Source organism: Denticeps clupeoides, chromosome 2, assembly GCF_900700375.1.
Source record: "Denticeps clupeoides chromosome 2, fDenClu1.1, whole genome shotgun sequence".
NCBI lineage: Eukaryota > Metazoa > Chordata > Actinopteri > Clupeiformes > Denticipitidae > Denticeps > Denticeps clupeoides.
The window spans coordinates 33,232,428-33,257,788 of NC_041708.1; the positions used below are offsets into that span (position 1 = coordinate 33,232,428).

General features: G+C 42.4%; 1 protein-coding gene across 2 annotated transcripts in view; it reads right to left on the bottom strand.

Annotated features, from left to right (window-relative positions):
* cntnap2a (contactin associated protein 2a) overlaps window positions 1–25,361 on the bottom strand; it is a 283,755-nt gene that overhangs the window by 24,325 nt on the left and 234,069 nt on the right. Inside the window, exons 16-20 of one of the 2 annotated variants that reach the window (XM_028961981.1) lie at window positions 19,778–19,948; window positions 9,532–9,750; window positions 5,965–5,994; window positions 4,081–4,317; window positions 479–709 (exon numbers count right to left, since the gene is read on the bottom strand). In XM_028961981.1, coding sequence (XP_028817814.1) covers window positions 479–709; window positions 4,081–4,317; window positions 5,965–5,994; window positions 9,532–9,750; window positions 19,778–19,948 — 888 coding nt within the window. The remainder of the gene's footprint in view (window positions 1–478; window positions 710–4,080; window positions 4,318–5,964; window positions 5,995–9,531; window positions 9,751–19,777; window positions 19,949–25,361) is intronic. The other variant, XM_028961990.1, reaches the window with a different exon arrangement.

Consider the following 25,361-nt stretch of genomic DNA (forward strand, 5'->3'; position numbering starts at 1 on the left):
TTCATTTCAGGGGTCTGACTACAGAAAAAAAATCACATATTTATGGAATTCTAATTCTACAAAATCCTGATCTGTAAAATCCCACGTCTTCAGTAACTTCATTAAGAATGGCAGAAAATACAATGAAACATTTACCCTTATATCCTTTTCCACTATTCATTTAAAACTGAACATTTTCATTTAAACTGAACTGATTGAATTTGTTAGAATTAAGAGGTATGGCAGAGCTTTCACTCAGTCTTAGCTACTACCCTGGGATAAGGCTAATAAATTAATAAATCTTTTCCTAATTAAGGTGCCTTTAATTCAATTTAATAGATTCACGGGTTGAGGAATTCACAGAAAAAATAAATAGAATTTAAGGGTTCTAATTATTTCCGTACAGCTTTGCCTCATATTCATTCTAGAGAAACTGATTTTACAGACACCGAGCTCCCAGATTGAACAGAAGGGACACTGGGTGGAGGTGTTGCCTCACCATTGTGCCGCAGCACCACAGCCATGAAGTCCTGGCTCTTGGAGCTGATGTAGACCAGGATGCTTGGAGAGCTGGACGTGCTGAAACTAAAGGACAAGTCTTCCTGGGTCAGGTTGGTTTCCAATGGTGACGTCTGGGAGATGTCCTTCGCGTCCTTGTTGGGCGCAGCTGCAGTCTCTGGAATGAAGCTGTACTTGACCAGTGTACCAGCCTCAAAGAAGCCCCCAATGTCTGGAAAGGAAAGGAGTTACACTGAAAATGCACTTATTGCGTTTTTGTTTACAGATAAACGGTGAGAGAAAAAAACATGAAACGGCGCCTGCTTGGGTAAAAACGCATTATTCCGTTTCTCTATGAAGCATAAAAGGAAGATAATAGTCTGCTATTCCCCATTCCATTTGACTTCACAGGAATAAAGCGCCTTCAGAGGAATATTCAGCATGGGTGAGAGAATGTTTTTCTGTATTATGGGCGCGGTATATAAACAATACAGAATTTTTTTTTATTGAATAAGGGGTGGAACAGGAGGAACCCTGGGAAATCAGGAAGGGTAATGAAGTTAATCCACACTGGGGGGAATGTGTGAATAGAAGCAGGGAACATTAGGACCCCATCCTCTGCACCTCAACAGAAACCGTGGGTTTTTTTCTTTTTAAATCTCGTAATCATGTGCCGCGTTGATGCAGTACTGAGGCCCGCGGGCCCTGATGGGTGCACGCTGCAGCAGTGTGTAATTGAAAAAGGTCTTATCACTTAACCCCAAAATAGCTAAACGCTGAAAATAAATATGCTGGGCAAAAACACTCAATGATGAGGTTTTGCACACTGGCATGGGAAAGACTGTGAGTTGAGATGGACTGGACCAGTGTGGTGGTTACCTCAGCCACTCACACCAACAGAACTGAAGTTAAAGGATTTAATTGTCCTGGTCGACTATTTAGAACCTACCCTGCACTATGTGATAAAAAGTTGACAAATACTTCTATTCTTCCATTTTTTTTCCTCTTCTACTTTCTTGGACTATTTAATACCAACCTTGCTCTAATTCTCTACCTGAAATGGGGTCTCTACGCTGAAAAGGGGTCCATCTCTGAATTACTCCATCCCAAGGCTTCTTCCACCCCTTGTTCAGATAAGGTCTACGTTTGGGGGTTTCATTTGTAAAGGTTTTGGCCCACTAAGACATACTGAATTTCGTCTATACAAAAAAAAAGATGTGTTGTTGTTATCTCAGATGTATGCAAATGAGGAGAGCACTCTGATGCTGTGATAACATTAGGAAATACCACCACCAAAAGCAACAAGAATAACAAGAACAGCAACAGGCAAAAAGATAACCTGTAACCCCCATCTCAGCAGGTTGGCTTCTGATATGAAACTGGGAGTCTTTCCCCTCGTATCACGCCCCATTTCATGGGTGGCAAGAGAGAACCCTACACATCACTTTGCATTTCAAGCTGGGCACCTTTTTTCCTTGAATGCATGTAACGATGGCTATATTTATGGTATGAATTAAGGTATAGTAAGAATTATAATGTTAACAACGCTAACCACTTATAGGTAATTAAAGTCAGTTTATGTAAAAATATTTTATAATAATTACACATTTTAACAGTGGTGGCAGTCCATACACTGAATTTGAACCAGTGCTGGTGTTTATCCAAAACCTGAGCCAGGAACCAATGAGAATCGTCCTGCATTTCAGGGTCCCATGGGAGCCAGGCAACAAGACACAAACTACAAAAGCACTAACATGGAGGAACTCATTAATTTATTTAACACATTCATTAAGCCCAAATAACGGCACCGTTCTATGGTTTACTCTGCCTACCTTTTGTACATCACAGATTCTTGGTTCTAGACCAGATAAATGTATTTGTGTGTGTGTGTGTGTGTGTGTGTGTGTGTGTGTGTGTATATATATATATATATATATATATGCATGCATGTATGAATTGAAAGAAACTCTCTCTCTCTATATATATACACACACACACACACACACACACATATATATATATATATATATATATATATATAAGAAACAGCATTGCTTTGAACACAACTGGGGTGTAATGTGTGCACCACTGCAGAAATTTGTTGTGAAACTGAGGTTGCTCCTCATTACCAGCAGCCTTCCCTCCACCTTTTTTCCCCTGTCTTCCATACCACTGACCCAGTGGCTGTCTGACAGGATGTGGACACAGGACAGAGAAGATAAGGAACACAAGATGAGGGTGAATTATGACCCCCCACAATCCTTGTCACTTTATCGTTTTTAATATTATTAATATGGGGACAAACAGTATTTTTGTGGAAATGAGGGAATGGAAAGAAAGGATTAGACCTCTGAATTGCAGGAGTTATTCATTATTGAGCAACAATTGCGTACAGAAGCGCAGGCAACCGCCTTGACCTGCAGGCACAAAACGAGAAGAATGGGTTATTGACTGCAATTCCCCTGATGTGCCCGTGTAAATATGGATAAAATGGAAATGCGCACTAACTTGTCCCAATTACGAGGGCGTTCATGCATTTTTCAGCTTTTCAAAAAAAGCAGAGCGCGAGGGGAGTTGAGAGTGAACAATGACAGCACTGCTCTTTGGGGGATCAGCATGTTTTTTTTAGAAGCGTAGCCATCTTTAAGGGAGGCCTTGCGGCAGCACTCCACAGAGGTCTCTGTACATCAGCCAATCTTGGCAGAAGAGGTCCTTTCATGTCTGAGCCCACATTACCATATTCTAATAGGGTGAAGCTGTTTGTGATTCAGCAGGATCATGTGACACTGATATTCATCTCCCACCAGCCCCATGATGCTCCAGCAGGTTATGGTTTTTGAAAGGTCAACAAAGTGTCATTTATTCACTTAATGTGACTAAGGGTAACTGGGGTAACAACAAATTACATGCAATAAAACCAGTGATATAGAAAACAAATAATAAAGGTTACTTCTTCTAAACTTGCCCCTAGGACAGAACTATGCACTAAGTGGGGGACTTATTTGCTCGTGTAGTGTTTGCAGGGTGGTAGTAGCCTAGTGGGTAACACACTCGCCTATGAACCAGAAGACCGGGGTTCGAATCCCACTTACTACCATTGTGTCCCTGAGCAAGACACTTAACCCTAAGTTGCTCCAGGGAAACTGTCCCTGTAACTACTGATTGTAAATCTCTCTGGATAAGGCCGTCTGATAAATGCTGTAAATGTAAATGTAAATGTAGTGTAGGGCTGTTTTGTTAGTATAACATATAACATATAAACCAGAACAGCACAAAGTCAGAGGTTCAAATCCCACTTACTACCAAAAGGTTCTCTAGGGAGACCGTCTAAGTATTTAGTGACTGTAAATGCCATCAAAGTAAAAGTGAAAAGTAAAGTTAACTAGATACAGATAACTACCATTGTTTCTTGACGTATCTACTCATGTAAATCTTCAGGAGTTCTTTCGCTAGTGAATGAGCCTGCTGCACTGTGCTTAGCGCCGATTTGAAAAGTGTGCCCAGCAGAGCAGACCCAGAGTGGCTTCAATGCATTGTCGGTCTGAAGGGTGCATGGCTGGCTTAAGCTGATAAGGTTCAGAATGTAGTAGAGGGCGTTTTTACCTTTAGTGCAGAAAGGACCGTTATAGGCTGTTGAGCTGCAGTCGCAAGAGTAGCCGTTGTATTTCTCCAGGCACTTGCCTCCGTTCCGGCAGTACATCCCATAGCTGGTGCAGTGCCCCGAGCAGCCTGGCTTCACTCCGGGAGTGACCTGTGCCCTCTCCTCAAGGTCAAGAGTCACGCCGTTCATCTTCAAAGAACGGATGCACCCTAGAAAGCCCCTTTGACCCCCGGCAGCACCTACAGTGTAAATGAATTCAGTTTCAGTCCAGAGAAAAAAAGATTTGTTGAATCTACACTGTCCTCTGTGCTGCTTATCAATACAGAATCAATACAGTCAGGAAAAAATATAAATCTTCCCTATAGCTCAGAGTCTAATCAGCAGGTTAAAATGAAGACAAGAATGGCTTTAATCCATTAAATGTTGCACATATAAAAAGACTCAGTACAGGGTCATTCAATAATATGGATCCTGGGAAAATTTAAGTGACTTAAGTCCTATTAGTGGTAAGCTTCAGGGTGAAAATATTTATTCCTTTACAGCTAAAAACTGCCCAGGCCTCTTTTCATTCATTCATTGAAAAGAAAAATAACCATTTACGAAGACAATATAGACACACTGATGAAATTTATACATCTGTGACGTGGTAATTATTAGCTAATAATGGATAACAAAGGGGCATCAAAAAGCTCCAGAGTGAATAAAATGCAATTTATTTATTTGTTTATTTATTTATGTTTCTTTAATTTTGTGATCTTCAGTTAAAACCATTTAAAAGAGATGTGACAGCCTGACAGCTATATAAAGGGAGAGTGGAGAATGGAAAAACGCATTAAAGCGCCAGCGCTCATTTAGCCCACATTAAGGACTGGCTCTGCTCTCTGATTTATTTCCCCTCCTCGCAGTGTGTTCCTCTCTTCCGAGTATGTGATAGTGACCTGGGCTGCCATTGAACTAACCCACAGAGGGTCTGCCCTGCTTCTGAAATGCTAAGCTGACAGAAGCAGTTTCCGTCAGCCATAAACACGCTGCATTAATATAATAACGGCGTGCAATTAAAGCGCTGGGTCTCCATTACTGGGGCTGCAGCCACGCCGCAGTGCTGTGCTAATTAATGTCACTCGGAGAGCACCGTCCCTCTCGTTACTTTCTTTGGAATGTCTCCTGAAGTGACACTCGTCTACCCAGTTGGCTACATAAAGTCATAATTTCTGGGAACAACAATATTTATGTCTGCATAATTTTTTAACATTATTAAATTTTTTTCCTCACACTGCACTCACTGACACTCGGCAGCACAAGATCTGTTCAGACGTTCCATTCAGATAACCTTTAAATAGTTAATTATGGCCTAATGAAGCACTAATGGATTAGCATATTACATTCATTAAGGCAGTGCGCCTGGCTGAGCACCTCCTCACCTTGCTCAGGGCTCAATGCTGAGTGGGTCCAAGTGAAAAATTGCATTTTCAGAAATGACATCAATTCAATCACACGGCCCTTGTCAAATGTAATTTGCTGTAAAACGTTGGTGTATTTATCATCTGGAAGCTGAATCCATAAATAAGCCTTTAATTGCATTTAAGTGCTGTTTTCATTCGACTTGGCTTGGATTCCTGAGGAAATTCTGCTGTAACGGGGAACAACCTGGCACCTTCATTTTGCAGTGCGCTGAATTTCTACCACCCAGATATTATATCTGAAAGGAGACCCTTTCCACCGGCAAACCCAAAGACGGGATGGTTCAATGAAAAAATGCATATGAATGGATCCTATTTTTGTTATGGATGGTTGCTCTGGGAGCAGTTTGTCTTCAAATCTATGCAGAATCAGAGAGTTGGGGGTTGGTTAGCCGTGGGGATGTGCGATACACAAAAGTTACCTACTGTCCTGACAGGCCCAGGCTGCCGGCTTCCCTGTGGAGCCGCCATTACCACCCCGATGCAGGTGAGGAAGCACAGCAGAGGGGGGCAATGAGATGGGCATGCAATTCAGAAAAAAAGAGAAGACAGGCAAAACATAACAAAAGCTGAATGACAATCGTACATGCAACCACAACAGAGAGCAAAGAAGTGAAACCAAAAAAAAGTACTGAAGAGTAATAAATAATAATTCACAAGACATACAAACAAGCAGAGCATGCTAACACCAACACTGATAAGGATGAAAAAAAAGTGTGACTGTCATGGGTTAATCATTACTAGTTACGCTCATGTGAATAACAAGAACAGATTGTATCAAACCTTGACTTTCAGGGCCCTATTTTGTCCATAGTAGGAAGTTTCAATCCGTTGTGCTATTTTGACAGCAGAACATTTTTTGGCCCTAATCGTCTTATTGTAGTTTGAGAGCAAGATGCAACAACCCAAACAGAAGATGACCTATGATGACGCTCGCGCACAAACTGACACTAATGCACGGCCCGCAGATGGACTGTTTTTTATGTTGCCATTTTCCTCACCCTGTCTTGCTTTGATCCCATGTATGCTGGACTTTTGTTTGTGCGTTTTCTTTCCATTTATTAAAAACCACTCCTGTTTCTCAATGTTGTGTGCCTGTGCCTCATCACTCACCCGACGTGAAATTACACAAACAATTAATATGCAATATATTTGTATATCAGCATTCGATGGTACTGACTGAGTTAACAAGGAAGTTGCTTTTGTATCAGCTACAGTACAGGATGGACACCATGCTTTTCATTTAGTCCTGATGGAGACGGTGGTGGTGGAGACATTCTCAGAAATGTCACTATAAACCACAACATACTGCACAACTGCTGCTGCATGCGGGCATTACCAGCGCCGTAACCATTTCGGGAAAATCTGCCTCTCCATGGAGCTTCTCTGTTCATTTTTTCAGGATTTGCCTTTAATCCATCACCAATCTGTCTTCTTCTTTCTCTTCTAATTGTGTCTTCACTGCGAGGTGAAGGTGAGGGCGTGAATGATAACCTGTCTGCCTGGTGCCTGAAGCCAGTTGTCTCTTCTTGTCAAGTAAATGTAGGAAAGGGTAATTTGCTTGGCTTTACCAGGGGGTCTATTGACTGGCTGTTGTTGGTAATGTGCGATGGACTCGGGGCAATACAGGGGCGTGACACACAGCAAGGCACATACACACGTTGCACCACACACTCTCAGAAGGTCGGAAAGCCTCACAAAACAAAACGGCAGGTGGATGAGAAAGTGGCATATTCATACCCGCGTGAAAAACAGCCTCCAGGATGGAAAAGAAGGTGTTTTAACAATGAATCGCAGAGGCCGGAATGAGTCCGGCTGAAAGGCAGGCGAGTCGCGGCCCTGTCAGATCTGACAGATCCATCGCCGCCTGCTCAGTTGAAATGGACAAATTTGCTTCCCGCGGCGGGTCAAAGACTCGTGCTGAAGCATTCGGCCGAGCAGCCCGGGCGCAGCCAAAGATTACGTTTCATCTGAGACAACTGACAGGGATTAGGCCACTTTCTTTTACTCCCGTATGCGTTTGATTTTCAAAGCTCATTGCCCGTCGACCAACCATCTAATGACCACATCGAAAATGCTGGTCACGTGTCCTCCAGATGTAACCTGGGAAAATATTCAATTCCTACCCACTCTGAAGCCAAATCCTTGACAGCACCGCAACATGAACGGTGAAACAAGAGCAAAAAAAGTGCAGCATCGGCTTCAATTAGACACCTAAAGGCCATTACGGTTCAAAAAGACAATTATAGTACAAAGCATTTTAAACCAATACCTTTTTTTGAGCAAGTGCTCACTTGAAGGTCATTAGTCAGTTTTTGGTAGACCCATTAAGGTCAAGAGCATGGAAAAACAAATTAGACGAAGAAAAGCCACAATACCAACAGCTCAAGCTACTGCTGCGTTATTAAACTTTTTTTTCTGCACAAAGCTGGGAAGATAAGCGAACAATTGCTCTATTGCTTGCAAGTTTCCTCCGTCCTTAATGGGCTTCAAAGCAATTTGCGGGGAAGGAATGAGCTTAGGAACGAAACGGCAAAGCAGATTTTTTTTTTTTTTTTATGAAACAATTATTTTTTTTTCTGAGATAATTGCTTCACGAGCAGCTCAAGTTGTTAATGCATTCAAAGCCTTAATGAGACTCGGTTAATGTTAGCACAAAGCTCATTAAGATATTTTTAGTCACAAACTCTGGATTAATGTGATTATTCAACCAACTTCAGGAGTTAATCGGATATCATTGTTTATTTAATGAATTAATGCTGACTAAATAATTGATTGAGAATATTTCTCTCCAATGTCAGATTCATTTTTATACTTTTTGGAAACAAAGCAATAGGATGGAGAAATAAATGGCTTAGTACTGCCAGTCCAGCACAACACTGATTTGTTCTAAGATTGTAGTCCACTGCATCTGCCGCAATAAAATCCACAGGTCCTCCATCGTGACTCGTCAAGGTAACGCCGTTCCTGCGGTAATCGCTGACAGATCCGTAACAGCCCTCCATCCCCGCCGCCCCACAGGAAAGGACATGGCTTTAGTGTTCTTCCAAATGCCTGCAGCATGGTGTAAGAACCTGAAACGCTTTCATTCTTAAATAATATTATAATACTCTGTTTATTAGGCAACTATATGGGCACTATTTTCAAACCGGTGGTAAGCATGCAGCACATTTGCTAGTGTAAGGCCAAACGTGTAATTTACATAATCAGATGAAAGAATAAAGAAAAACAACCTTTAATGATGTTTGCTCTAAAAAGTCTATTCATAAAAATCCGACAAATCTCCTTCTCCTTAGACTAGCAAACAGGCCTCATGCTTAGCATGTGGTGCCATGCTTAGCCGTGCTTTCTAGCATGTTTAAAGACAGCTGATTAAATGTTCCTTAAAATGCGCACCACTGCTTAAAATGATCATCACATACACTGGGCCTACCCTTGATTATTTTTAAAAAATAAATAATATTATGCAAAATTTGTTGAAGTGTAATGTAACATCATACACTATATTTGTAATTGAATGGATATGAAGGTTTAATCAAAATAACCACCCGTTGGCTTTATCACAACAGCACAGATTCACTGCACAGACAGATGAGGTTCTATCAATTTTTGGCAAAAAAAAAAATTTGTTTCCAAACCCTGCCAGCAACTTTTCAAACACAGTGAATGTCAATATAATAGTTTTTCAACAATTTTTGCATGGACCTGTAGTGTGGATTGCACATATCCAAGCATATATGGCTGTTGAGGCGTGGTAGTGACCTAGCGGGTTCCTCAGGCAGACACTTAACCCTGAGTTGCTCGAGGTGGACTGTCCCTGTAACTGCTGAATGTAAGATGTGTTAAAATATAGTTTTTAAAGAAAATCTTTTTTTTTTTCTGAAAAAGCACTTAAATGACCATGTCTACTCTCGGAAACAGAATCTGTACCAGCAAACACCTGTAATGGAATAGTCCAGACCTGTAATGGAATAGTCCGCTGGTAACCCTTACCCACGTATAGCTGGCTGTAGAGCTGCAGGCGGGTGTGACCCTGCGGGGGCGCCGGACGCACCTCCTGGTACTGCTGGTCCAGCTGCAGCACGGCCTCCTTCACATTCCTTTCTGCGCTCACCCTGTGCCACTGGTCATCGTTCAGAGGCGTGGGGGAGTGGACGTTCAGCTCCACCGGACCATTACCCACATCAAAGGAGAAGGAGACCACAGTAGGTGCTGTGGAAAGATTTGAGAAAACTATAAAAGACCAATTAAAAAAAAAAAAAAGTGAATACAACTTTTTGTGGTTGCTGTTCCTTGACCTGCTATCAGAATTTTCATTATTATTTGTTAGGAGGTCCTGAGGAGTTGCAAAAATAAATGAACTCCATTAATGTACACTTTTATAGCCTGTTTTTATCTATGGGCAGATGTTGTAGCATTTGCTTTTAAAAAGCCAGGATCATTATTTGTCATTTTGGGGCTATCCAGGCTGTGGTTAAACAGGTTACATATTAATCAAACAGATCATTTGTTGAGTACAGTCATTTATTTACTGAGACCTGGAAGTTTGGGGCTTCAGATGAAATTTGGCCCCCGAATGGCCACCGTCGACACCGGCAATTAATCCTGGAGGATGTGTAAACTTAAAGAAAGCCGTTTGTCTAAAGCTTCTGATGAAACCCAGTTAAATCTCTCCATTGCCAGATTTATTTATTTTTGTTATATTCAGGACCCCCTGAACCCCTATGACTAGTCCCCAACTGTGCTTATCGATTCTGTGTTAACATTCACACCTTTAACACTAGAGTGGAGTGGTGGTCCCTGAGGTGGGATGAGAGGAGGGATGTTGTGGCAGAAGAAGTTCGGGTTGTTTGATGAGCAGAGATGTGCTCCTTTCCTGACATGGTCCTCAGTTAACACATTTACATTTACAGCATTTATTAGATGCCCTTATCTAGAGCGACTTACATTCTCAGGGTTAAGTGTTCAGTGTTACTTACTAGGCTACTACCACCCTACTACACTCTGACATTTAACTGTCAGATAAAGTCAAATGGGTTTTGGAGTATTTCAAACTCCATGAACACAGAGAATCTGAATTCCCAGGGTTGAATTGTTATGCATGTAATTTCTTCCTCTAATGGAACACTTCCTGTACTTCCTGTTTATGCTCTTATGTTTCATGTTAGAATTTAGGGGGTACAACAGAATATTAATAATGTAATGTACCCACCACTGGCAGAAACTGTGGTAGAATGTTACTAATCTTAAACTGTAATTAAGCTATTCCCTTTTTTCTTTTTGGGAAAGTAATAAGTTATTAATTACGCCCTCAAAACAAAAACTCTTCTCTGTATTCATGAGCCTTTAGAAATCTCGATTAGCTCTATCAATTATTTATGACTGTACAGTAACTTTGGTTTGTTAAATTAATAGGTTTATCAATGGCCAAACAATGTATTACATTTTCTTTGTTGTAAAAAGACTCATGTACATTAACCATAACCTGCAGAGGTCATGTTAATTTGACAGATGCTTTAACTCAAAACACATGTAGATGACAGGCAGTCTTTTATAGTTAATGGCTTATCTATCCACAACATGTCAGGATCCGGTCTGAAATGGGGGTTACTCCGGTCCAGGATCCGGACCGGAGTTTCATTGTCCTGTGAAATGTTCCCTAATCGTTCTCACCTGTGTTTAATTGTATAAAGCTGCCCTGTTCGTTTCTGTCCGCTGTCAGGTCTTTGAAGTTATGTTCCGTGTTCACCAGTGTCTACGTCTCGGATGTCTCCCCTGTCCTGTGATTCACCATTAAACCCCTGTTCCGTGATGTCAGGTGAAAGCGTCCTTCATTCCTCGTCATTCCTCGTCACTCCTAGTCCTCCTCTCCGTTCACCCGCCGCGTCATGCCCGCATGGACGTGACACAACAGCCTAATCCATCTCAGGACTGTGGCTTCCAGAGCCCATTCAGTGACACTGGGCACAGGGCAGGGTCTCACCCAGGCATCTCACCTACTGGCATGACGTTGAACTATATCATATTGCACTGATATCGGATTTTTGATAAATGAACACTTTTTAAATGTAGCCCGGAATAGTTTTTGGAGACTACAAGGAGGAGAAATAAATATCTAACCAATCAAAATGGCCCTGTTTTGATGCCACATTTTCCCACCACACTGTGTGGATTTCCAAATTTTCAGAATTTGTGTTGTGCACCCTGTGCTGAATAATCACTTCACTTCCCCTTCACAGCCTAGGGATTTGTGAACGTTTGACAAATGAATTCATGAAAAATTGTGATATTTTTATCTTCCTGATAATCAATGCATGAAAGAGTTTTATATTCCAGTCATTTTTATAGCGAGGAAAATTCAATACAGGAGATTCATTAGTGTAAGCTAAGGGGATTTATATAAATTGTTAAAACAAGAAAAACTACTTGACAGTTCTGTATCTTGATGAGAAATTAACCATGCCTTTTAATTTCACCCAGTACATGATCTTTGCTGATTCCTTCTTTCTTGTCTTTGCGCTTAGTGCAAGTTTAATAATAGGGCCCACTGTGGGGCTGTGGGGAGTTTCCAGTTAACCGTTGTGCTGTGATGTGACAGTGAGCAAGTCCAGCAAGTCATCTGGGTGGAGGGCTGGCAGCAAGGGGCTACATTTCCGCATCTGCCTTCGTCCTCTTGTTCAGGATCGGCAGCTAGGACAAAATCTCCACAGACATGCCGTTCCGGCATTTTCCTGCCTGTCAATCACAGTGCTGCCATTCCCTGGGAAGTTTGCTCCTGTGATGTCCTGGGCCTGGCTGCCTTCTGCTGTGGTCCTGCCCGAACGTAATGACTTTTTAATAATGACGTGCTTAACAGAGGGGTAGTGCGCCGCACAATTATTCTTCTTTATTACAGTGTGGTCCTCCCGAGAGATGCAGTGTTGGAGGTTTCTGCCCGCACCGGCAGCAGAACTGACTCTCGACAGGGGGTGCCATTTCCCCGGCTGTGAGATCTGAGCGTGAAGAAAAAGTGACAGCCAGTGGCTGCCACTCAGACCAGCACCTGTTCTGCACAGATGTTTTAGGTACCGGAGCAGCAGGAGAGCACCAATGGACTCATGCTTCCCTGAGCTCCCTCCACCTTAACCAGCCCCCTCGCAGTCGGAGAGCATCTCCAATCAATCAACCTCCAGAGCCGACCCTCTCACACGTACACACGCTCCCTCTTCACCTCACTGCCTGGGCACGGCCGCCACCGGCTGGCAATCGGCCACGGAGCAGCGGAGCAGAGGGTGCGGGCGAGGGGGAGAGAAATGGCGGCAGCGGCAGGTGTAAAAGGGTCTTGAGAGGGGTTGCTCTGCGATTCTCAACCCTCTGATCCCTGTAATTGGATTTTGGCTCTGGGGTGCAGAGCATCAACACTCCAATGCTGCCATTCTTCACAGCCCCCAACTTTCCACCCGTTCGCCCACCCAGGCCCGATGCCAGACTTGTCTCAAACTCTCACACCGGGAGAGCTGAGCAAATCCAAATGGGTGTGTGAAGAGGTATGTGTATGTGTGTCCACAGTGTGCATTGTGCAGTAGAACTGCTCTACATTCATATTCATCAATTGATTATAATGGACAAGAGTTTTTTATCAACCAGGTGGTACATTTAAGGCCTGAGAAGATGGCCCAGATTACAGAGAATACTTTCATAAACACACTGATGACAGGCTGGACTTTATTTGACCCATTTTACCCAGAGGGCAAAATCAAGGGCAATCAGGCTTCTCATTGGAATCAGTGTATTCAGGGGCCAATGGAGGCTGTTCTTGTTTCTAGACCAAGCAAGTGTTGATGCCATGGATGAACCACTCTTTCTGGCTAAGAGTTTAAATTGCAAAGATCTTCCTTAAAGTTAGTCTCCTGCTCCAAGCCTGTCCTGGAATGATTTAGGAGTTACCAGATCTAAACCCAACGTGACAACCTAAGGGAGATTTTGGAGCAAAGGTCTTTGACAACAAAAAGACCTGAAGATATTCTTGTGCTGCCAAACACCTAAAAGAGACTTTTAACTATATATCCCTGATTTGTGATCCAATACATTACAAAAGCCTTGGACGGTGTATTCTGAAATGTTGTCATTTTTGAAAATCCAAGATAAAAATGCTCATCATCTGTTCCTGATGAAAGGATGATGTCAGACATTTACTCATTAGAATGATAGCCTGATGGATGCTGGCAGAGCTATTTGGGTGAGGCATTGTCAAGAAAATTTGCATCTAACATCTCTCCTTTCATTCCTTCATTTGACAAACTGCATGTATCCTCCACCATGCGGAAAAGAGACAAAATGTGTCTAAGCACATAAGCATAAAAGAACTGTTTGGGAGATGTTTGGGAGAGCAGAATGAGAAAAAAACTTTTTAAAATTTAAAATAAAATCAGAAGCAGTTCATGTCTTGTTGACCCACTGTTGGCATAAATCTGTCATATAATCTCCTGTCATCAGCATGGAAAGCCTTCGCCTGCAGGGGGAGCTGAGAACACTTAATGCAGGAATAATAGCTCATCATAAATCAGAAATCTATTACATTACCCATCAGTTAGGCCACACAGAAAGAGCGGGAGAGACAGGAACTGTACATCTGATTCCCCGTGATGCAAGACAAGATGGATAAGCCCGAGCTCCATGTATTCTTTTATGTTATATGCAAATGAAAACTGAGCACCGGGTGCCTGTCATTGCAAGAAGAGATATTGAAGGGCCCTTATGGGTGGTTTTGTTTCTTTGTTTTGGAAGGGTGGATAACCAGGAACATCCCCAACTCCTTCATCTGTGTCCAGAGAGGAAGTGTGGGGGAGCAGAGGGCATTCATATTCAGCACCTGGCACCGCCGCTCTCACATCGGCTGTAAGGATTTAAAGGCACTGACCACTTCAACAACCCCTTTCGCTTGTCGAGCAAAAAAGAACTAAGATGGCAAGAGATGTGAAAAATAAATAAACAAATATATATATATATATATATATATATATATATACACACACACACACACACACACACATAGAGAGAGAGAGAGAGAGAGAGAGTAGCAAAAAATCAGGAGCGGGTTGTTAGTGGTACATCAACTAATGTGAGCAGGTGGGAAACAAATCCACGAGCGGAAATGAACAGGCATGTAGGATGCCATGATGTGATGAAAATTTAACCATCTCAAAAATCCAGACAAAACAGGGCAGAACATGTCCAGGGGCGTCTAGTCACTCTAGATCTATGTTTTGTTTACTTCTGGTTTCGGGTATGACAATCCCTAAATAAAGATGGAGATGGTCAGTCTCCATTTCATTCCATGTCAGAGTTTGCAGGGTGTTATTATATGCAGATGTGTATTAAAAATGACCTGATCATCTCCCTGTCACTCCCCATCTCAGCCTCTTTCCCACACTGCATTACCTTCAGTCTTAAGAGTTAATCGTGATTAATTAATTGCAAAATGTGTAGCAGTGAATGTATAATAATGAAACACTCTGCATGATTTGGAGGGACTCCAGCCTATTTAATAAATGTCTTAGCACAGGGAGATTAAAATTAGAGCTCCAGAGTCTACCACCTCTGTCTTGGGACATGTATAAAACAGCGTTTGTGGCATAATAAATCATTTCTCCACTACAAAAAAAGTAATTCCTCAGAATCTGACCTGAATTTTTGATGCCATTGTGATCTCATAGCAGAAAAAAAGTTTGGCGGGGGGATTGGGGGACTTTCACACCCACCTCTCCGGAATGGTGGATAGAAAGCAACACCGGGAGTGCCATTCAATCACCTGCCGAGGGTTTCACAACCACAGTGCCATGGTGGCACGGAGCCACCACTGCAGCCTGCGGCTGCCTGAATTACCTCTCCTGTGGCAGAAGAGGGCGCTGGCACAGTTCTGCTGGCCTCAGTGAACTCGTAAACCCAAAGGAGGCGGGGTAGGGGTGGTGAGAACAGTGGCGGCAGCATTGGAGAATTCTCATTACCGCTGTAAATGGGCTCTTTGAAAAAGACTGTACCGTAACTACGCAGAGAGGCCAGATCAAATATCACCTCTAGTTGAAAGATCACGGCGGCCTGCCACAAGAACACCGCGCTTTCCCTGCCCTTTGATGGTGACAAACGGCACCGTACTGTATAAGTGAGGTGCCCTGCATGAACAAATGAGTAGAAGAAAAAAAAAAGAGTAAAAGCAAAAAAGGCAGCAATATATAGATAGAGCCCCATTTACTGCAGTGCAATATTCCAAATGTCCTGGAAATTAGTACTCAGGGTGACATTTGACGTCTGACTCTCATCATCGTTTATCCATGTCTAAACTATATTACAAAATGAGCTGTAAGCAGCAGCAGAATGTGTAAAGAACAGCTTTTTTTTTCTTATTCAAATCTAACCTCTTCCTGTCTAAAATCTTATGCTAAACTGAGCATAAGACTGGATGTGTGTCGAATGTGAAGTAAAAATAAGTTTGGGGCAGTGAACTTCACCCCCCCAGCTGTCTGAACGAGTCATTTCGTGCTCGGACTGGATTATTATTTTTTTGCTCTATTTCATTTGGAGCACCAAAACACGAGAACCGCGCTCCACCTCAAAAATAAGCAGGATAGATTATGGCCGTGATAAAAAAAAATCGATGGGCAACATAATGAAGGGCCTGAAGGAAGCGCAAGCGCTTTGGTTTCACAATCTGCTCTCCTGACTTGGCGTGAGCCGGTGGCCCGAATTCACTCCTAATCTAAGAGGCGGGCACCGGGGCGGCCAGGATTACTCATCTTTTCAGGGTGGATTTATGCAGCCAGTAAACATGCGCGGCTTTCCAGAGTGCTGAAGCCGGCTAGCCTGCCTGCACTGCCGAACTGAAATCACCAGAGGCTGAACTACAGGGTGCAGTAGGACAGAGGGTGGGCATGCATGTGTGTCTTTGCGGCGACAACGTCCTCACGAAAACAGAAGAAAGTGGTTTTAAGCAGCAGTCGAGATGTAAAAACGATTCGGGGTGACGGTGAATTTTATTGTTCATGTATCATTAACACATCCTAGTTATGCCCCACCACTGGGGAAGTGGTGGCCTAGCGGTTAAGGAAGCGGCCCTGTAATCAGAAGGTTGCCGGTTCGAATCCCGATCCGCCAAGGTGCCACTGAGCGAAGCACCGTCCCCACACACTGCTCCCCGGGCGCCTGTCATGGCTGCCCACTGCTCATGGGTTAAATGCAGAGGGCAAATTTCACTGTGTGTATCGTGTGCTGTGCTGCTGTGTATCACATGTGACAATCACTTCACTTTAAAAAAAAAAGGAATTCTTTTTTCTTCCTTCATTTGTGGCACCACCTGGATGGATGGCGCCCTTAGCATTTGCCAGTATTGCCTATTCCAAAAGGTGTGCTGCTTACTAAGGTTGGCTTTAGTAAAGTGAAGTGTTTGTCACATGTCATACACAGCAGCACAGCACACGGTGCACACAGTGAAATTTGTCCTCTGCATTTAACCCATCACCCTGAGTGAGCAGTGGGCAGCCATGACAAGCGCCCGGGGAGCAGTGTGTGGGGACGGTGCTTTGCTCTGTGGCACCTCAGTGGCACCTTGGCGGATCGGGATTCGATCCAGCAACCTTCTGATTACGGGGGCGCTTCCTTAACCGCTAGGTCACCACTGCCATGCATTCCCTCTCACTCACAGTATTTTCCCCAATGCATTTGTTGATGAAACATTCGTTGATGGAACGGGGGAATTTTCATTTTAGAAGGGGGTTGATTTTTGACCTTTAATTTTGGGGGGGAATGGCACCCCCCTCAACTCGAGTGCAGGTTTTTAAGTGGTGAGGTTTTTCTGTAGTAATGTAATGCAAGGTCACGGTACTATTTTTTTGTGATTAATGCACTTTCAACTTCCACGGGCAAAGAACACATAAAGTATGTGAAACTAATGTGGCTGATTTCAATTGGACAAATTGTCTTGTCGCATTTATCACACGTCCCAGGTTAACCCTGTAAAATTGCATTTAAAAAAAATGTGTATACTTTATTAATCCCGAAGGAAATTGCTTCTCTGCCTTTAACCATCACCCCTGATGAGCAGTGGGCAGCCATGACAGGTGCCCGGGGAGCAGTGTGTGGGGACGGTGCTTTGCTCAGTGGCACCTTGGCGGACCAGGATTCAAACGGACAACCTTCTGATTATGGAGCCGCTTCCTTAAATGCTGAGCCACCACTGCCCCTATTAATAAGGTGTTATTGCATTGGCATGATTATCTGTGTATGTGTGTATCAGCACACTCCATACATGGCTGTGTTCATTAGACAGTTGTGGTTATTTATTTAGACATCGTGTTATTGAGTTATTGTTAAAAATGTGTGAATTGCCTCTGATTACAGACAACTAAAAACCGAGTTTTATTTGAAAGTGCACTGTGAAAAACAACCTTCTGTAAAAAATGGAATCTTTTTATCTCCACAGTTCTTTAAAACGGCGCTGAAAACAAACAGTTCCCCATCAAGGCGGCGTCTTGCTGCCTCCCTGTTCGCGGCTGCTCAGAGAGAGACTCTATTTGTCTTGATGTATCCATTGTCACGAGCTCGCATCCTGTGACAGAGGAGATGCTTTCAGTGACTTCTGAATATGGAAATGCGCTACATCTGTCATGCCTGCTTTTTTCCCCGGCCGCAGAAGGCCGACTCGGCACCATTGTAACGGCTGCCAATAAAAACCCGATACTCTGGAGAGCGGCAGCATTACCGAGCCAGCGCAAGGAGCAATAAGCGCTAATGCCCTGCAGCCTCCCTGCAATGCTAATGATGGCACACGGATTCCAGCCACTTCGTTTACGGCGCACGCCCAGCCACTTCCCCGGGCCTACGCCATCTTGCATAATGTTGTCAGTGTACCCCAAATGCCCCGCTGCAGCCAATTCCTTAATCTGACCCCTGTGACCGGTAGCCCAGAGTAACCCTGAGAGCTCTGAACTCCAGTATTGTGAGTGTGTGCTTTCATTTTTAGTTCATCATTATTTACTTATTAACCATAATTGAGGGCGAGCAGAGAACACACGCCCTTTTCTTGCTTCCCAGCGCAGACCAGCTGAACGCTGTCGACCCGCCAGCTACACACTCTCCTGCAGGAAGTCAGCCATCAGCTGAATGAACCCCTTTCTGTTTTGTGTGTGTGTACTGTTGGATGTGTGTGAGAGACAGAAACGGAGCAACCAGAACAGGCCCGTTTTTGTGTGTATGTAAATCTGCGTCTGCATCCATGTGTGTTCTTTTTATTAATAAAGAAATGAATACGAAAAACATACCAACAATAATTGATATTGGGTGTGTTTTTTTAAACCATAGGAAAGATGGTCTGTGTGTAAGAGAGGCACTGGATACCTCGTGGGTCAGAAGGGAGTCGCATGCAGCAGATGTGTGCAGATTAAACAGATCAGGACCACGACGGAGGGATTTGATTGGACCGGACCTGCTGGGTGCAGGCTGCACCGTACATTGAAATAAATAAGGCTTCAAATGAAATGAACATTGCCTCTGACACCTGCTTTATTCCACCCCATCCCTGAGGTGCTACTTCAATTCCATTTGCTTAATCCATGTCAGGGTGGTGGTGTAGAGACATGGGATGCAAGTTATTTAAAAAAAAAAAAATCCATTGTGCACGCGACATGGGATTTGAGAAGAATTCTCGCTTTCTGGATTATCCATTGTGAGGTGAACGGTGTAGAAGAAAGCTGGTTAGGCTCTCAGGGTGCAGGCCGCTGTGTGATTTCCCAGTCTCCCGCCTTCACTGTTTAATTCCCCCGTTGATTTTGCAGGAGGTCTAATGCTCATTTATGCCGACTTGCTTGAAAAAATCAGATTTTTCTAAATAGACATTCATAAGCAATTATGGAGTTGTCTTTCAGTCTGTGGCTGTTCTCCTTCAGAGAGTTCACATTTGACAAAATAACCATCAACTGAGCAGTTTGAGAACATGCATTGTAATCAGCGATTGGGGAAAAATAAATGACTAGACTCCAAGATCCCGCGGGGTAAAGTGCAGCGGAGAACAAGAAAGAAAGAAAGATATTACGTTGGCGATGTGAAGAAGCAAGGTGGAGGAAACGTTGCCTCAGCGTTTCCGTTCTAATACTTATCATTACAGTGCAATAACCGCTGAAGCACAGGAATCGGGGGCACAGCGGGGAGAAGAGGAGAGAGAGGGGGGGTGGAGAGAGGAAAAAAAAAGACGAGAAATGAAGAGACTCACATTTGAGCTCCAGTCGAATGAAGTCGGTGTTGCCCAGGTTCTCCAGGAAGACGCCGTAGGGGGCAGAAGTTTTGAAATAAAAAGAGATGTCGGCGCTTGTCTCTCCCTGGAAGGTGGAGAAGTGCAGGTAGGAGGAGGGGGTGTTGAACGACGCCGCGTTCCAGTAATTACCTGTGAAACACACAGACCAAATGCGCTCAGAATAAACGCCGCTGAGCTCAACTAATGACAGGTATTTTTTTTTATTTAATTTTTTATTTAAACAAAGTGCGAATGAAGCTGCGAGATAAAAACTTTGCTCTCATTTATCACGAATGGGAAAAAAGCTGTCGACTTCCTGTCATGGCAGCTGTCACCATCTCCGGCTGTTGTTTATTTCTAAAATCTATATAGGAGTGTAAAGCAGAGCAGACTTCCAGAGCATGTAGCGATGACCTCTTGCACTTAGTTAAAACTCCACATTTCATCTGACAGCACTGTGAAGATGACTAGTTACCCTTAGCTGCTGCTGCTGCCCGAATGCAATATGCAAAAACTCCTGACTGACATAAAATAGGATCTCTGGAAGGAGGTAAAAAACGAAACAAAGCTCACATACAGGAACGAACAAAAACAAATGATTTCTCCGCTATCAAAACCAGTCAGGTCGACTTCCTGAAACAGGCTCGTCGTCGCACTTCCCTTGCACAAGCTGACACACGACCCTTGACCCCACCTACCCTCTTGTGAGAGGAGGCTGAGAGATGTAAAAAACAAGAGAGGAGATCATCCCTGGGTCTGTGGGTCTATAACAGCACTGTGTACACATTTATAACACACACACACACACACACACACACACACACATACACACAGTGCTGTTATATATATACATATATATTTACACGGTGCTGTTATTCACAGTGCTGTCTTATGAAGTGCAAGAGGTCATCGCTACATGGTCTGGAAGTCTGCTCTGCTTTTCTTTTATATATATATATGGGGGTTTATGCAAATGTGCTAAATGCAGTCATCAGCAGGATTTACAGGGGGCTGAGGAAGAGTTAATGAACATGCTCCTCCTCCTCTAACTCCCATTTAAAATATCTGTTCCTCGTATAATTAAAAGATAACATTTGCCCTGTCACTCTGTGACTTTAATTGATTAATGAAGTTTTAAGTCCTCTCCTACCTACTTGCTATTCTGGAGAAATGATGGAATGGTGGCCTGCGTAGGAATAGATTATAAGGCACCACAGCCGGAGAACCTACAGTAGGTGCTGAGCGATTACACTAACTACACAGCAAGTTTCAACTATGATTTCAAGATTCAAGAAATTTCAAATTAAGGGTGACGATAGTTAAGTGACCAGTCACTTAATTATAATCCAGTCTGTGGCAGGGGTTAAACAGGAATTTCTATGCCAAAGAAAGAATATTCCAGACAATGAGTTTGTTTTACTCTTGCCTGTGATGTCTGCATGACTGCATTGTTGTATAATTTTCATTTTCTTTTTAATAATATCCATAACTTTTGTGTGTGGAACGTATATACCATATTAATAACCACTTTATATACATTCATATTTTACATATTAATAACCATTTATGTATTCACATAGGAATACATTTATATTCATATAGATATACTTCTATATTAATACCAAATTTATATACATATGACCTATTACTAACTGTTTTATCACTTTTATAATGATTGTATGTATTCTCTATTGAACTTTGTATTAGTAACCCCATATTTTATATGCACTTACATTGGCAGCTGTTACCAAGTGAACTCAAATACAATTTATTTTTGTGAGCCTTTGTAGCATTTGCAGACTCTGACACTCCACACAGTTTATGGTAAACTCCCCGTGAACTAACACTATGAGCTCACAGTGCACATGCGCACAGCTGTCTGGTAAACTCAAAAGCACCTTGTTGTTCTTGCTGTTCCAGGTCAAGCAGACCAAATATGGTAGCCACTTGGCATGATGGAACAGCCATCTGGCATGATGGGATAAGTGACAAGCCAAAAGATGGGATATGAGAGATGTCCACAGAGATGAATTCTTCTTTTGATGTGGCTGATTTAAATCAATGGAATGGGTAGGGTTTCAATCCCACAGGGAGCTGCCATATTCGCAGAAGCTCTCAACGAGAGTCCCTATGTATACATCAGGGAGCCACCATGTTTCAATGACCACACCTAGGACATAGTAATGGCCAGCCCAACAAGGGTTGGTCACATGATGTGAAGAAATCAATAAGTTGGAAATATTGGGGGAATGCCCACTGAAGGATGTAAATATTCTAATAATTATTGTATATAAGACCATGCTGGGGACCACGGGACCATGATTCCTTCATCTTTATTAAAGAAGCTTTCTGCAATTTTTGGACTCTAGTTGTTTTCTGACAACTTTGATCATTTTCTGAGTGAGTTTCAGGTTTTTTGCAAATCAAACTCGTGACAGCTAAACATATAATCAAACAGCAGTTTTATAATCCATGTTTAAAGTGCTTCTCTCATCGTCCATGACACGTGATGCGCAGATCGATTAGGAGAACATAAATATCTTTATTGAAATGTCAAATCATTTAAAGTACTATGACTCGACGTTCAACATCAGTCACGAGCCCCACCCCCTTCAAATTATATTTACACAATAACCCTTTTTTCCTCACTTTATATATGTTATGTTATCATGGGTCACCTTATGTTCAGATGTGTTCCCAGTAATTTTGCTATATTTCCCAGCAAGGACTGAATGTCTGACAATAAAACAGACAAATGCACAAATGTTCATGATCTGAATGATAAGTGATTTCTTTTTAAGCATAGAGTAATACTTCCAATGATTTGGCCAATCTGCTATATGATGTTTTTTACATGCAATCTAAAACTTAATTCAACCCATCTGCAACCCTATCACTCACTATTCATAACTGCTATCCATAAGTAGGGTCAAAGGGCGCAGTGTAAATATTCCATCAACACTGCTGTTCCTGATACATTCCTACCAACAGCAACCATGAGCTGCTGCCATGTTGAGAATAACGATGGGGCGTCTTTGTCTGCTACCAAAGAAACAGAACTTTTTTTCTCAGCCTCAGTTTTCAATTTACTGTCATCTCTCTAGCCTAAGCCATAGGATATGGCTTTAACCCCTCCCATCCCACTACATGTTTAAGGAAGCGCCAATAAAAGAGCAGACTGTAAACATATTGATTTTTCTATAGAGAATTATACCATGAACCCTGGGGCTCCTCCTCTTCTTCACCTATGGTAATACCTAGACACTACCCTACAACAGGTAGTCAAGTACTGGAGGTGCAAAGTAAGTGTGGCCACGGGACACATTTTCCAAACAAACACACTCGGACTTCTTTTCTTCTGGAATGCTCATAAAATGGGTGGAAAAGATGACAAATAAAGATTCAAACATTGTTGCTATTGACTGTATACAGATGGGCAACAAAGCCCAACAGGAGACGTCTGAGATGGTATCTGCATCTTCTGAATTGATGTCATGGCAACACAGACTGACTTCTCCAGGGATCCATGCAAGCTTCACCGGATGTTTTTTGGTTGGTGAATACACGGAGACTGGCAGCCAAGACCACTGCATCCCAAGCCTAGCAGTTGAGTTAAATTTGTGTGGCCAGTGACCACACCTTCTTAAATGGGCAAGGCCGGTTTAGGCGGAGGCCTGAACCTCACGAGGAAACACTGGGCTTATCAGAAAAGCCCAGGAAGTGCTTTGGACCCAGTGTTTATCTCCATGGCTGCAGGGTTGGGCTCTGTTCTCACTCCCAAACTGGCCACTGCCACCTACCAGGGCTCCGTTGTGATTTGATTATTTGTTGTCTCCTGTGTTTTGGGGCAAGATGTTTTTATTTTATTCCTTCTCCCAAATCTACTTAAACTAATTAGGAAGAGGCATACAGACGAAGTGATTCCCATGGAGGGATTTCCACATGAATGATGAGAAGCCATCTTGCAGGTATGACCATGGAAAGATTAGCATGGTCCTCTCGCTCAAATTCAGTTTCACACAAGTCATAATGTCAGAGTAGGAAAGGTTTTATGTGGCAGTTTTTTTTCTGTATATCAGCATCAGCTGCAGAGATGTGATATACATCTGAAATAAAGTGCACAAGCTGTGTGGAAATGCAATTTTCATATTATAAACAACAACAACAATAACAACAATGAAGCAGTTTGTCATTTAAAATTATTCATACTGTTTCTTTTTTTTTTACCAATAGTATTTTACCTATTAAACACACAGAGCTGCAAGGAATGTATGAAAAGTTATATATATAAAACAAATATGTTTTAAAAGCAACAGACCTTGATCCTGTACAGAGGTGAAGACAATATGGTGTAAAAAATATCTATTTCAGATCAGAAAGACATGTGTAATTCATTGTAATGAATAGAACAAACTAACAATAAATATACTTACATAATGCAATACTGTGTTTCAAATGCAAGAACTATGTATTTTGCCCATTGTCTACCCTTGAATAGCACTATAATGATGGGCAGCAAGGTCATTCATAAAAAGAGTGGAACGACATAGCATCAACCATGACGTGTGACTATCACCAGCCCAGAAATGACAAGAATGCTGCATTAAATTCCAGGACAGTAATATTCCTCTGCATTAAATATCTTTAAATAAATATCTATACCCATAAATTGAACCTAAAGTGCGCTGGCGGATTATCTACAGATGTTTTCCAACAGAGTTGTTTTTTGGGGAAAGCTGTATGGTAAGGAGCACAGGACACATTTAATTACAGTTGTTGTAATAAACTTTCAGCAGATTGGTGTGATATCTTTAAGTCCAATCTCAAGTGTGTTTACTGAGTACATATTCACTGAAATTAATTGCTGCACCAGCTAAAATGCAGAAAGAGCAGTGACATCTACTCATCAATTCTGGCACTAAGAGATGTTGAAGAAAACCATCATATCCCTCACTGGGAACCATCCAGTCTTTGTAAGAGGTAGCAGGTAAAGACAGAACCACGGGTGAGATTTAAAAACACTGCAGTGAAGCATAGACGCTATCAGACAGAACATAACAGGATGAGAAAATAACCATAGACTGTAATTATAATCATTTTTCCCATTTCAATTAATAGAGGTTACACAAAATTTGTTATCAAGCCTTGTTTTATTCTGATGAGGTGACATTATTTCAATATATTTGTCATAAGCAGTACTTTAATTTAGAAAGAGGACAGATGCTGTTTGCATAACAAGACCTGGATGTGTAATATATCCTAATAAGCGGCAAATAAGAAGCATCAAGTAAACAAGAAAAAAAGTACATGAAACCAGAAAAACTAAAGAGTAAAAGAGTCTCTTCCCTTCTCGGTAAAGACACGATGAAATAAAATTTGTTATTTTCCTGAGCTTCCATTAGCAGACGGTCATTCAAAGGCAAATCCATAAAAAAAAAACAATGCAGATGACAATCAATACAATAGGCACACGAAAGGCCAGCGCAAATTGAACGGAATCACATATGCCAACTGCGCTGTGCAGAGGAGCGGAAGAACGATCATTAATTCTATTTCTGGAACT